Raw genomic sequence first — 14,908 nt, forward strand, 5'->3', positions numbered from 1 at the left:
ACTGATTTTTTTTTTTTGTTGGGGGGGAGGGGGGCTCCATAGGCTATACACAAGCACGATATAAAAGAAACTGCTATAAAAGTAGGATCTATCATTCATCCATTAGCAATGCCTTGTAGAATTAAACAAGAACCATCATAAGGACATATGTCTAAAGACTCTTCAAAAAGGGGTTCAATATAATGACTAAGTATATCTTCAAACAAGCCCTATGCTGAGTATGTCAAACAGAACTCCAATGTTATCCATATTGACCATCTTCTAATTGTCAATCTACAGGATTATACCATCAACGTCAATAGTCAATAGCATTATTAAACTTATTTTAGATTTTAGATGAGCTGCATGCAAATCTGCATTGAAGACTACGACCATTACAGTTGATACTTCCACTTCAGGAGGGTACCATGTGCAACTACTCCTACCTGATAGTTCAGATGTGTCTTATATGCACAGCTCATTCGGCACAAGGTAAACAGTCATTGGTAAGCAAGAGGTTGTTAATAGCGCTATATACAATGCTATCAGTTTTTTAGTTGATATGAATACAATTTAGTAAACATTGATCCCATAAGTGTTGATAAATATTTATGATTGTAATTAAGTAGGTGGAGATATTTGAATTAATGAATTCCTAAAAACTAAAGAGCAACACATACCAAGAGGAATTAACTGACCGTGTTTTTAATCTAAGAAATTGTTCATATTCTAAGGAATGTTTCATGTTTTAAGCATGTCAAATTTATTTATGATAACTTTAGTAGTCATTATTTTAAAATAATTTTATTTTTAAATACGTGCCTGTGGCAAGTACATCTCCACTGGTGATTAAGAAATACCAATAAGGATGGTTAGTGGATGACGGAGTCCGTGTACGTCAGCGTGTGGGCGTGGCTTACGCACGCATGGAGGAAAAGGAGCCAGCAGACGACACGGACACACATTGGTATAGCAAGCTAGCCCAGGTGCAGCACATGTCTCCTCATAGTATATATATATATACACTAATCCTCAATATTAAAACTAATCCAATTATATTACTAACTAATCAAATCCAACCGCAATTCGGTCCAGGAAATCAGCTGGAGGATCGGAGCCAGCTGCTGAATCTTTCCTGCCGCCCGCCTTGCCTTCCTGCTCGTTACTCCTTCTTTTTTTTGCGAGAAAGGCCTGTAACTATATTGAGAATAAAGGCACAGTACAAACCCTTCTTACAGAAAGGACCCTGAGAAACCACGAAATTACAGAAAGGTTCCTACCGCTGCTGTCTCTCTTCTTCCTCGGGATTCGTCACCACCGAAGCTCCGCCAAGCAGCAAGCTCCCCATCTGGGCTTCGACACGCCAAACACCACCTTTCCAACTCGAAGAGTGGACTTCCAACCTTGGTAAGCTGCAAGAGATACTCGATAGGAGAACACAGCCGTCGGCTCCATCGAATCGGACCCAAATCTGCCGGCAACCACAAATCCAGAAGACCAGACGAGCTTCCCAACCCCAGCGACACCACGACGGACAACAAACCCAAAGAAGAAGGCGCAGACACCTGTACAAAGGCTTGAGAAGCCCACACTCACGGATGCAACGCCACCGCCGGGGCTCACGACGGCGAAGAAGAGAGAAGCCCGGAGTACCTTATTCCATGAATGCAACGTCGTCTCTCTCATCCGAGCGCCGCCGGGAAACCCGCACCACATGCTGCCACCAGCAAAGACGGAGAAGAAGCAGGCGAAGCAGACGAACCCGCTGCCTCCATCTTCAACACCGCCGCCGGCCACGCAGCACAGGTAGACACCGCACACCAACAGCCCGAAGGCCGTCGGAAGCAAAATACACGGATCGAGCTTCTCCACCTCCACCCGCAGACGAGCGAAGGCAGCGATGGCCGCTCCACCGGCAACCCTAGCTACCTAGTCCTACCACCTAAAACTATAAGCTAACCTACGCCCGCCGTCGATCCACCTGATTCCCCTGCCGTACTGCCGCCGGAGCAGCCTCCGGCAAGGGGAATCGGGCGGATCGACGCCAGAAACTGAGGTCTCGCCCCTTCCGCCTCCCTCTCTCCTGTAGCAAGGGGAAGAGTCGGGAAGGGTCCCCGATTGGATATATATCTTTTTCTTCCTGCTCGTTACTCGTCCAGGTACACGCATCCATTTGCACTTGCACGCAGATGGAGTGAGTGCACCTTTTTTATTTGAAAAAGAGCTATACACTCGGGCCTCTCCACAACCGTACTACAATATTCTCAGCAAACACACTGATTGTTACCAATTAAAACATGCACAGCATCAACTTGATCGACTACGTCTCGAATTACCTTGTACCAGAATAATGTCGACTGGTACGGAGAACAGGGCAGTTCAGCTTAACTATATTCTGTAGAGTTCGTATGTCAATTTTCGATACTGTTGTAATTACTCTTATCAATTTATCATATCGCGTATAACATGCTCTGCTTGTTACAAGATTGCTGGTGTTTATGTCATGATTTACTATATGTATGTACTACTCACGATTAAAATATACTGAAATTGACCCTGATTACGGACAACAGCTTCCCATCTCGACTGCGGACTGCTCATTTTGTCCTTGGTGTTTGACTGTATAAAGGAGTGCGTGCCAACCACCAGGCGATTTCAGCGGTTCATTACGAATAAGCAGTCGAATTCCAAGTCACATGTTGACAGTATGCAGGATCAGATATATCAATGGCTGCTGGCTATCACGGTGTGGTATAGCTGAGGCCGGTTTCCTCTTATCTAAAAAAATTATTGTCAATTACAACTCAGGTGCTGTTTGGTACAGAACATGTGTGACGCAAAACTCAAATGGAGAACACCGGCAATGATTACAAAGCAGCTACGGATACAACAACAACATAGTCTTTTTTCCCAAGTAAGTTGGAGTAGACTAGAGATGAAACCCGAAAGAAATAAGTTCAAGGTTCAGGCACATTGATAGCTAGTCTCCAAGCGCTCCTATCCAAAGCTATCTCTTTAGAGATATTCCAATCATTAATGTCTTTCTTAACCGACTCATCCCACGTCAGTTTAGGTCTACCTCTACCTCTCTTTACATTATCGACCCGCTCAAGAACTCCATTACGCACCGGCGCCTCAGGAGGTCTTCGTTGGACATGTCCAAACCATCTCAGCCGATGCTGGGTAAGTTTCTCCTCAATTGGTGCCACCCCGACCCAATCCCGAATAACTTCATTCCGGACTCTATCCCTCCTTGTGTGCCTGCAAAACCACTACAACATCCGCATCTCTGCTACACTCAGTTACTGGACATGTCGCCTTTTTGTAGGCCAACATTCAGCACCGTATAACATCGCCGGACGAATTATTGTTCTATAGAATTTGCCTTTTAGCTTTTGTGGCACCCTCTTGTCACAAAAGGATGCCAGAAGCTTGCCGCCATTTCAACCAGCCAGCTGAAATTCTATGCCTAACATCTTCATTAATGTCGCCAAACTCAGGTGCTATTTGATTACGCTGGGTGGTGGTCGGTATGGCCTTTACACATTCTGGTAACAGATCACACCGTTATCTGATTATGGCCAGCCGAAACAAAAACAATACAATGGTACCGAATATCTATCTATCTATCTATCTATCTATCTATCTATCTATCTATCTATCTATAAGCTTTATATCTATAATTTATAAAGTTGAAATAATTGAAACCTTTTCTCATCGAAATTAAACCCGCCGTACCGCTCCACTTGTCAGACCAAAAGGTTTGAAAGAAGGTAGACAAGATTGGCTTCGTTTATATTTTTCATCAAAATCCTAATACTTTTTACATCAGCAATTTTTCTATACCCGCCTCTTGTACCCGCGTATTACTTTTCTTTGGCACACTTTATTTTTCTTTAAACATATGTATTCACCTATAATTCGCGTCATTATTTATTGTGAAAAGATAATAATTGACATCATTATTTATGAAACGAAAAATATATATTATTTTTGGAAGAAAAATAATGACATCGTTGCTTCACGGGAGAAAAATTAAATATCTCGGCTGGTCCCCGTAAACAGATCACAACACAATACAGCGGAACCAAACATCACCTCAATGCTCCTTTTTCCAAGGAAATCTGCAGCCAGGTAATCGGAGCTTTCCTGCCGCCTGCCTTCCCCTCCTGCTCCTTTTTTTTCTAATTACGTTGTGACACCATGATTGGACCTTGCTGCAACTAGCTTTTGGCTCTCGATGAGACACTCGAGCTAGACAGTCCGAATCCAATGCTGTCGAACTGCATGGCCAGATGCATGCTGGTGTACCAGTGCTATATTGTGCAGCTACCTCTTGTTCAGCTGTTGCGCTTGGTATAACTATCCCCGCTTCGAGTTCTACAATGTGATCAAGTATAGGGGATTTTCTTTCGCGAAAATCCCTGAGCACGCATTTCATTAAGACAAAGAGAATTACAATGACGCAACTACACGATAAAGTTTGTAGTGCAGAGTTATAGAAACACCAAGCAAGTGACAAATGACCGAAAGCAAACTGAAGCAACAAGAGAGAAAAGAAAGGGAACCACCCAATCCAACTAACCTAAACTCAAAGGGACCACCGAAAACATCAATTCCTGTTGAATAGAGACATCGGACATCGTGGCCGATTGTTTATGGAGATTACTAAACCACCTAGGTACAACAGTGGTGGCAAAGCTTCCACCCAGAGGGAATGAAGCATCTGCTACAACAATGATGGCACAACATCCGTCCATATCACTCAGCAAGGCAGTCGATGACCAAGCATCCACCTGAGCAAAGACGATGGTGGCACAATTTTTTCCATAACAACGATGATGGCAAAGCATCCGTTAGAGATGACCACATGAGTAGACAACAATAACATGGTAAAGATGCAGAAATGGAGCACCGATAGGAATAGATGACGACCTCAAACCAAATGCCGCAACCTGCTATTACCAAAGCCTCCGAATGGCGAGTAGGCAAGGCGAAGATGAAGGCCGGCGGCTGCCCCCGGCCCGCTAACGGTGGCGGCAAGGGTGCACCATCGGAGCCACGCACGGATGGGGGAAGCTGAGGGAGGTAGCCGCAACACCATCCATAAGAGCTGAGGCGCCAGCAACGGGGGCGAAGACCCTGGGCACCCCAGGCATGAGCCCAAGAAATTGCACAATGTTGCCCATGCCCTCTGCGCCTCATTGCGATCGGGACCCCGGTCTCCTCTACCGCCTTCACATCCTCCTACTAAGAGGTGCTGCCTAGGACCGGCGGCCGGTGAGGGAGGACTAGCCCCAACTATTGATTTTGGCCAAGCGAGTGGGGCACGACCAAATCCAGCCTAGGGTAGCCCAGATCTGTCGAAGGGGAGGCCAGATCTAGCTCTGGCCGGCCACTACTATGAAAACGAGTTTTAGGAACAAGCGAAAAGCTATTTGTAGGGGCGGGTGTGTGGTACCAGCCCCTACAAATACTGTTTGCAGGGGTGGGGGACGTCCCTAAAAATCGATTTCCATGGGTGGGTCATGCCAGCCCTAATTCCAACTGCTTCTTCATCGTCTCGATGGCTCAATTTGTACTTTGTGTTTGACTGCATAATTTAGGAGTATGTGCCAGCCACCATGCCGGGAGGTTTCCACGGTTCATCACGAATATATTTGAAATGTTGACAGTATATTGAAGACGACCCGTGCCTTTTTTCAATGGTATGGAATTAAACATAAAAATAGTAAACTGGGACAGTGTGTAGTAGACTAGGTATATTACCGACATGCTCGCCAACTCGCCATAGCCACGAAGCGCCCGCCCTTTGGCTGAGGTTGACAACGAGTTCATCTTAAAAACCATACTTGGGTGGTGATTGGTGAATGCCTATTAAAAAGGTCTTTCGAAAATGCGCTACCTGCGTAGAACAAAAAGATGGAAGGTTCGAGGACGGAGTGCAACAGAGGCTAAAGCTGCCAGGCCATGACAGCTAGCTCTTGCTGTCTTGCACGAGCGAACACGACGTGGATGTGATACAGTATACTGTAGTTATTATCAATCACAATTCAAATTTATGGTTTTCGCAGGAAATCAGCTAGATAATCGGAGCTTTCCTGCCGCCTGACTTCCTGTTCCTTTTTTCTCATTACGTTTGTGACATAATGATTGGACCTTGCTACCACTCCCGCTAGACAGTCCGACTCAAATGCTGTCGCAGTGCATGTCCAGATGCATGCTGGAGCTACCTATCGATCAGCTGCTGCTTGATACAACAACCCCGCTTCTACAACGTGATGGAATATAAAGAGTGTTAATAGAAAGAATGCAAGCACTATGAAAATTGGTTGTAGGGCAACATTAGCCCCTGCTAGTGGGGCGGGTCCATTTGGGTTTTTTGGGTCGGGTACTGTAATGGGTCTTATTGGTATGGGTGGGAACGGGTTTTAGCAGCTATCGGGTTGGGGCAGGTTGGGTCTTCACTAGGTGCGGTGCGGGTTGGGCGGTTGGTGACTCGCGAGTCGAGTCCTCGTAGCGAGGCTCCGCCCGCGTCCACCGCCTTCCGCAATCCCGCCGCCTGCTATTCTCCCGATCCCGCCCACTGCCCTCCTCACCGGCCACCCTCCCCATCGCACCGGTCGCCCGCTCCTCTCCCCTTAAAGCCAGCCCGGCCCCTTTGTCCCAAACCCTAGCCCCCGCACCTCCATTGCCGCCGCCACATCACCTTCCCCCAAATCCAACCGCCGTCGATTCTCCTCCTCCGGTGAGACTCCCTTCAATTCCTTGCGCGGCAAGCTTCTCCTCCCGCTCCTCGACTGATTTTGGTCCTCACCCGTCCTTCTTTCTGATCGTGCAGGGCCCCCGGCAGAGCTCATCGTCCGCCACCGCCTCAGCTCGTTGCGTCGCCACCTCGCCGCCGTTTTCCTCCGCCCAAGCCTCCGGTGAGCCTCACCTCACCTTAGACCATGCAGTGCACACGCTCCCCCAGCTCTGCCGCTCTGCTTCGCCGCGCTGCCGTCCGCCGTCGCTGCCGTGTCGGGGGCGTCGTGCCCTGCGTGCGCGCCAGCTACGTTGTGGGCGCGCACATGCATTCTGGGCGCGCCCTCGCCCCAGGTCAAGGCCGCCGGCCTGCCTTGGCATGGCTGGTGGAGCCGCTGAGCCCTATCTGCATGGGACCCATGGCTTGACCCACATTTTGGGGCAGGCACGAGGTGAGTACTAAATTTATATATCTGGGTCGAGTTGGGTTGGTTTAATGAACTAGCTAGTTGCGGATTGTGGTGAGTTAGGGGTGGGTTTGGTCCCATTAGCTGGCCTAGGCAACATACAAGGGAAAATATTTGGTTCAAACCACCTTCTCGGTGGAAACATGAAAATCCCTTAAAAAATTATAGTTGCAAGTATCCAAAAAAATTCGAACGATGCACATCCATATTGCATCACTAGATGTATTTTGTATCAAAAGTTGAGATGCAAACTCATTTTGTAAAAGTTTCGTATGAACATAAAAAAATTTATATGAAAGTCCACTACAAGACAAAATTATCTTCTACTCACTCCGTCTCTAAATAACTGTTGCTTTCGTTTCCCAAGAAATAACTTTGACTAAGTATATATTAATAAATATTAATACTTATGGTACATAATTAGTATCATTAGAAAGATATTTGAAACTAGTTTTTTAATAAATTTATTTGAAGCTACAAATATTTAGCGTATTTTCTACAAATTGAGTCAAACTTGTGGCATGCACACCAACGACGACACTTATTTAGGGATGGAGGGAATAGTGCCTTATGCACTTTGAGTTTGTCATTTTTGTTTGAATTTTTCTAGATTGAGTTTGCATCTGAACTTTTGATTCAATGTGCATCTAATGATGCACTATGAATGTGCAAAAGGATTTTCAGGTTTCCACCGAGAGGATGCTTTGCACCTAATATTTTTTGACATATAAATTAAACTTAATTGTAGGACTGAAACCAACCTCGGTTTAAAACTGATTACAATAGTATTATTCTGTGCGCTCATGGAATTAGCATAATTATTTTTGAGCAATCAGAAGCGTCAACATCAGCCGTGTGCGGTAATCGTTACTGAAAAAAAAAGCACCCGTTTGGCTGCACGACGGCGTCGACAATGGAGGATTGTGGTACCCACTACCACGGATGAGGTTCTGAGGGTCTGCTTGCTGTGTGACATGGAGGAGCGTGCGGTTCCCTGAAGTTCCTACACCCGTTTTCATGACTTTTTGTCCCTTTTGCACATCTTTAATTGACGTTGTTGGTTATGAAAGTTTGTAAAGCTACATATCATTACCATCTTTACATCTAGCCTTGCGTCTCGTACTGTTCGTTTATCCTTGAAATTTTGTCCGACAAAGACTGTTCCATTAGATTATAGTAAAGTTTATCTAATTAAAATAATATCAAATACTAAAAAATAATTGCATTGAGAAGGGCATGACGGAGCTAATCAAATATTTAAATACATGTTACTTTTCTCATTCAAATGCATTTGCATTTGTTGAGGATCTAGAGAACCAAATAAACAACAAAGTCTTCAATCACAACTGCTATAGTTAATTAGAAGTAACATGCTCATTTTCTATTACTAGTAATATATCTGAAATTACCTAAATGAACAATCTTTGTGGGGATACCATGAAATGTATACCACTATAGTTACAGTAAACTTTCCTAGTCTCATTTAATTTAAAATATACAAAAAGCTAATTATCCTTAATTTTGATGAACTATTTTTTACTGGATGGCCACTTAAGGCATCCTCCTATGTAAACACTTTTAGATGCAACATTCTTACTCTCTCCATCCTAAAATACAAGACATTTTAGAATATAGGACATATTAACAAGAATGTAAAATAATCATACTTACATATATTTTATAATAATTAATTTTTACATGCACATGCACTGTTTCAATGAGCTCTGCTACAATGATTGTAAAGTACCATAGAGTACTTTGAGGTACTTTCCCCTTGAATTTTTTTTGCCATTGATTTGTGAAAAATTGAATTAAATTAGTATTGGGTCCCACTTTTTTGCTATTTGGTCTCACATTTTTATACTTGGTCCCACATTTTTGTACCACCGGATACTTTAATCTATGTACTTTCAGGTACTTCCTACCTTGGCCACTGTACGATTCTATCTGGTGGACGGCTCACATTTGTTCAATCATTGTAAAAATTCTCTCAATACGGTTGAATAACTTGTTTTCTAGGATAACTTTGAATTCTAGACTGACTTGATTTTTTGGGACGGAGGGAGTAGGTAATAACTGGCATATGAGAGAAACTCCATCAGGGCTTCTATTTGGGTGACTACACCCATATTTTAGTCATTTTGCTCAAATTTTCATCACCAGCAGGGCCCCTACTTGGGTGACTAAAATGAGGGAGCGACTAAATTTCCTCTCCCACCCTCTCAATTTGGTCACCCTCTACTTAGGCTACCAAAAGTAGGGCCCACCATTTTTTTTCCTCTTCTTTTTCCTCTCTCTACTTGCACTGCACAGAGATCGGCGACGAGCCGGCCGAACCCGCCGCCGCCCTGGCCTCGCGCCCTCTGCTGCTCAACCCCCGTGCCCGCCGCAGCCACTTGGCCGCCGCCACGGCAGCACCGCCCCGCACCTGCCACTCCCACTCCTAATCTGGAGCTTCTCGAATCTGCCGTCTTCGAGACCATGGACGAGCTCCTCCGGTCGGCCGCGGCAATGCAGCATCAGGCACCACCGCGCGCCGCTATCCTGGCCCCATCCCCGCACGCACGACGCAGCCCCGCGCCTACCGCCACTAGCTTGGGCCCGCCTCCGCCGCGCGCACGCCACCGCCCGCGCTTGCCGCCGCCACCTCGGGCTAGCCTCCGCGCGCACGCCACCGCCCACCCTGCCGTTGGTGCTTGCATGCCGGCGCCCGCTCCCGCTGGCCGGCGGCGAACAGTGGTGGTCGATTTGGTGAAGAAGATGCTTGGTCAATGGATAGAAGAAGCTGTTTGGTGAAGAGATACTCAAGTCAATGACAAGTAAGGGCCCACGTGCTAGGAACAAATATAGAAGTCTATTTAGTCGGTGCTGCTGGAGTAGAGACTACATTTTGGGTGACTAAATTTGAAAAATGGGTGACTAAAATGAGTTTTAGTCACTCCACTGGAGTTGCTCTTATGAGCTGAGACAACCCTGCCATCTTCACATGCATGTAATTTACACCAACTATAGAAACTTAAGGTAAGATGTCCAAAAAAAAGTCGTTCTTAGTAGTATTTATCAATGCTATATTATTTAAAGGTACAATTTTAGAATCTGTCATGTTCATTCCTCAACATGACAGCTTCCTTCAGGACAATAATATAAATGAAAATAGTAGTATTATTTGTCCTGCGTTCGAACGCTATATTGCTTTTGTTGAGTACTACTAACCAACCGTTTGGTATCAGTATTATATTGATTGGGACACTAATTGAGTTGTTGTCTAGTAGCATTATTCCTACAACTAGCTTTTAACAAAATATATACTAGTATTACTTTTGAATATCCCTGCAAATCCTGGGGGACTGCTAGCTTGCCTTGCATAATTGCAGTACACTAGTAGACAATACAAGGACATATTTTCAGTTTCAGCTCACACCTGAAATATATTCTTTTTCCGTATTATATGGGACAATGCGTAAATTAATACCTCTTCAATTGCAAGAGTTGTACGAATTGCATGAGTTGTACGAGAGCCCAAGGGGTTCAGGGCATATTGTGCAACGTATGTATAGAGGTGCTAATGCACCATGACCCTAGTAACTTTTTCACAATTAAAGTTGGTGTTTATATACTTTTAGCTTAAAATTATATAAGATTAGAGCCCCATAATTCTAGGGTCTGACCCTAAAATAATTCAAGTCAAATTTTAAGACCCTTTACCACCCCTACATAGGTAATCAGCACTAATCAACTTCATTTTGTGAGAGGATGGTCGCATGGTACCTCAAAGTGGCATTCTTTGGTTGAAGTCCTTATAATCTGCCAATTTAAGGGCCAGTTGGGGAGGACTTCTACCCTCTTCGGCTTCAGCTATATATTTTGTACAAATCGAGATACCGTGTAGTGTGAAGCTGATTTGTAAGCCCAGGTAAAAATGAACAAAACATGAACTAGCAGCCGGTGAAGCTAATTCTGATGAAACCGTTTTGGGAGAAGCTCTCCCAGACTGCGCCTTTACTTGGCCTCATGGCTCATACGTACGGCATTTGCGGCCAATAGAAGCGATTGAGAGGGAAAATTAATGTACAAGTGGATTTGTCATCCTCGCTCATCAGTTTATTTTTTAAATTGGATATCCAGTAATGATGAAAAGGAGAGTACCTTATTATATGGTGAATTCATTTCCTCTTGATTTCTCGAGTTTAAAAAAGTTTCATGCGGTCTCATGTCATGTCCCATGGAACCCATTCGTATTATGCTATTGGCATTCATAAGAGAAGTATTAGAGTCTATGTTTGGTTAGTGGGTGGTATGCATAAATTAAACTAATCAAGATGATAATAACGTGTGCCAACGAGCAGAATCGGGTCGACTACTTAATTTGGAGATTTACAATATATAATGTCGGGTCGCCGTGCGATGGCAATGGCTGGACAGTGCTGGAGCGTTGCGAGGGTGATGGCGACGACGACGGCGACTGGCCTCAATAATGCTCTCAACGTATCAACGCACACTCCAAGTCCGACGACACTCGGAGGAGCTCGTCCAAGTAATCGGTGCCGAGGTCCTCCAGCTCCACGACTCCGCCGCCGCGGCAGTGGCACTGGCAGAGCGCCGCCACCCGCTGCTCCGGCTCCGGCACTGGCACAGCAGACGCGTCGGCGCGCTGGCGCTCCAGCTGCTGCACCGGGTCGAGATGGTTCCTGCCGCTGCTGTCCGTCGACGTCGCAGGGGAGAGCTGGTGCTTCCGCCTGCGCGTGCGCTTGGAGTGCCGCCGCTTCAGCGCGAGGACGGGGGAGCCGCTGCAGCCGCTGGCGCCCGCACCGGCGAGCGCGAGCGCCGCCAGCGACTCCCGCACGCGGTCCACGGGGAAGTTGAGGACGGCGGCGCCGCCGCGCGCGGAGAAGGCGGCCTGGTCGTAGGCGAGCGCGGCGGCCTCGGGGGTGTCGAAGGTGCCGAGCCACACGCGGGCGCCTCGGCGCGTGGAGTCCCGTATCTCGGCGGCGAACTTGCCCCAGGGACGCTTGCGCACCCCGATGAAGGCCGGAGTCGCCGGCCGCTTCTTGCCCGGCGTCGAAGCGCCCGCGTCCGGCCGCCGCCGCTGCTCCGGCGTGCTCGGCGACAGTGGCACCACTGCTGCGTCAGAGGACAACGAAGGCGAGGCGGGGAGCCAATCGGAGCTGTCCCCGGTGGCGTCCGTGCCGAGGAGGAAGGCGTCGAGCTGCAGGAGCATGTCGTCGGCGCCATCGGCCGCGTCGAATGGGAGCGACGCGGCAGCTGGAGCTGCGGCGGAGTCGTAGATGCCAGAGGCAGAGGATGTGTGATTCCCCTGCTCCATCTGGAGCTCTGCTGTGGTCTGTGGCTGGTGAGTGTGCTGGAGCTGGAAGAGGGGTAGAAGAAGCTTGCTTGTCGAGCCGGCGGTGGGAGACGACGCGCCGGGATTTATAGACTTCGATAGCGTGAGAGCGGTGAGGTTTATAGCCTCCTGGTTTGCAGGCGTGATGAGCTGCCGATCGGTGTTAGGATCTGACTTGTCGCCGGCTGATGTGGAATTTCCGGCGTGGGGCCCGCCGTATCTTGTTGGCACCGGAGAGGTCAGCTCGACGGCAGCGCTCACGGCTCACGGGAACGTCGGCTGACGTAGGGCGGCTGGATGCGACAAGCTTTGGCAGCGTCACCACCGCGGCTTCCATGCTTCCTTCCTTCTCCCGCTCTCCTGTTCCGGCATGAAATATCTGGAAGAGACAAAGCACTACACAAGTATCGGATTAACTTAATTTTGGAGGGTCAAGCAGATGATAAAATATCAATCAAATCTACCCCCTAAAGCACCGATCAAATTAAGCTTGGGCCACCAAAGTTTGTGACCCCGCTGTCATCCAGAAACGCAGCCACACCCACCAAATTGTACACGGAAATCTAACCTCTTCAAAATCTATGGCTCATACTCTCCTGATGATTGCCGCCGGTGCCCGCCCCAGAAAACACCGCCTCTCCACCGTGAAAAAGGAGAGCCGCTTCGCGCGCCCACCGCCTCTCGCGCGCCTGCCCTACGAAAAAATCAAACACCGTGCCTCTAAGAGAACCCCGACCGCACCGGCCCCACCGCCTCGCCGCCGACGCCGCGGCGCCTCTGCCGCCGGTGCCCGCCCCAGAAAACACCGCCGGCGGGAACCAGGCAGAGGTCAACGGCGCCACCGCCTCACCGCCGGCAGCACAACGCCGCCGTCGGGACCCAGGCGGGGGGCACTGCCACCGTCGCCTCGCCGCCGGCGCGACGCAACCTAACCTCCGCCGCAGGTTCCAGCCCCAACAAACGCCGCCGCACCTCCTCACGGGGACACGCCGCCGCCGCACCTCCTCACTGGGACACGCCGCCGCCGTGAGCCACCCTGAGCTCACCGGTCACCGCCGGTGCCGCCGCCGCCCACATCCCAGGCGAAGCGAACACAGGAGGAGGCCCGCGCCCGGCACCGGACATCCCATGCCCGCCGAACGCAGCACCAGCGCGACGCCGAACGCCTGCCTGCCGCGGGTGTGCACGCCAATTGCTTTGATCACATTTTTTTTGGTTTGGCTTTCAGAGGCCATACCAATTTATTTGTTGATTCGTATGCTGATTGTCCAAGCAACTCTTTGTTCAAATTTATTTGATGTACTCCAAGCTAATTGCTATGCTGATTGTCCAAGCAACTCTTTGTTCAAATTTATTTGATGTACTCCAAGCTAATTGCTATGCTGATTGTCCAAGCAATTCTTTGTTCAAATTTATTTGATGTACTCCAAGCTAATTGGTATGCTGATTGTCCAAGCAATTCTTTGTTCAAAATTATTTGATGTACTCCAAGCTAATTGCTATGCTGATTGTCCAAGCAATTATTTGATGTACAAAATATTAGCATATTGATTCGACAAGCTCAAGAATTCGAAACATCACCATAATGTGGATGGACCAGGAAGAAAGAAAAAAGGTTAAGAAATTTAAATAGGAGTTGTTTGGATTTACTTTGCTTACGATATGATGTATGCTAGTCGGTGAAGCAGCTGCTGCTGATATATGGGTCCCTTCAACATATATAGAACTAAATCCAGTTGTAATCAGTATATCTTTTTAACAAAGCAGTAGTGCTCAGGCTTTAATTGGACAGTGACATTCTTGTTAGTAGTATTTAACTGACAGATTGTTTGGGTTTACCTGGGGTATAACATGGATCTAACACATTTATTTTGATGTTGCATATTTACTTAAAGTGTTGTGTGGCCTCCTATGTCACACCTCTAGTGTTTAGAATGGTAATTAGTCTTAAATCAACTGCAAAGCATGTCATTAGAATGTGGCATTGTACATTTTGGTCACTAATATTTTTTATGTGCAATTCGAGTATGTGTCTGTTCAAGCATTATTAGTTTACAATTTAAGTAGTGTTTAAGCTATATTTGCATTAAATACTAATAAAAAGCACAAAAAAATCTAAATATAGATTTTTATGCTGAAATAAAGTTTAACATGCCAAATGCATCATATGTGACTCATAAACATGTTTTCTCAAAGAAAAAAATTCAAAAAAATAGTTTAAATATCAATCACTTGAAAAACTGCAAGTGTTGTAAATTTTCAAAGGGATTATTGTGTTCTCACCCCTACTTTGAAACCCAATTGTAATTTTACCCTCGCTTTTGTTCCGTTTGCAATTTTATCCCTACTTTTTTTTATAGACTAGGATTTTACCCCT

At 46.9% G+C, this 14,908-nt stretch overlaps 1 protein-coding gene across 1 annotated transcript; it reads right to left on the bottom strand.

The window, feature by feature from the left end:
* Positions 1–11,462: 11,462 nt before the first annotated feature.
* Positions 11,463–12,884, bottom strand: LOC120646212 (ethylene-response factor C3-like). The gene has a single exon (XM_039922890.1). It carries the CDS (start codon positions 12,511–12,513, stop codon positions 11,671–11,673), a length of 843 nt encoding a protein of 280 aa, XP_039778824.1. The 5' UTR covers positions 12,514–12,884; the 3' UTR covers positions 11,463–11,670.
* Positions 12,885–14,908: the final 2,024 nt, after the last annotated feature.

The sequence above is a fragment of the Panicum virgatum genome, chromosome 8K (genome assembly GCF_016808335.1).
Source record: "Panicum virgatum strain AP13 chromosome 8K, P.virgatum_v5, whole genome shotgun sequence".
NCBI classification, from domain to species: Eukaryota; Viridiplantae; Streptophyta; class Magnoliopsida; order Poales; family Poaceae; genus Panicum; species Panicum virgatum.

Bases quoted from the DNA above. Each gene is read 5' to 3' on its own strand.
- LOC120646212 (XM_039922890.1), bottom strand. From the start codon at position 12,513: ATGGAGCAGGGGAATCACACATCCTCTGCCTCTGGCATCTACGACTCC.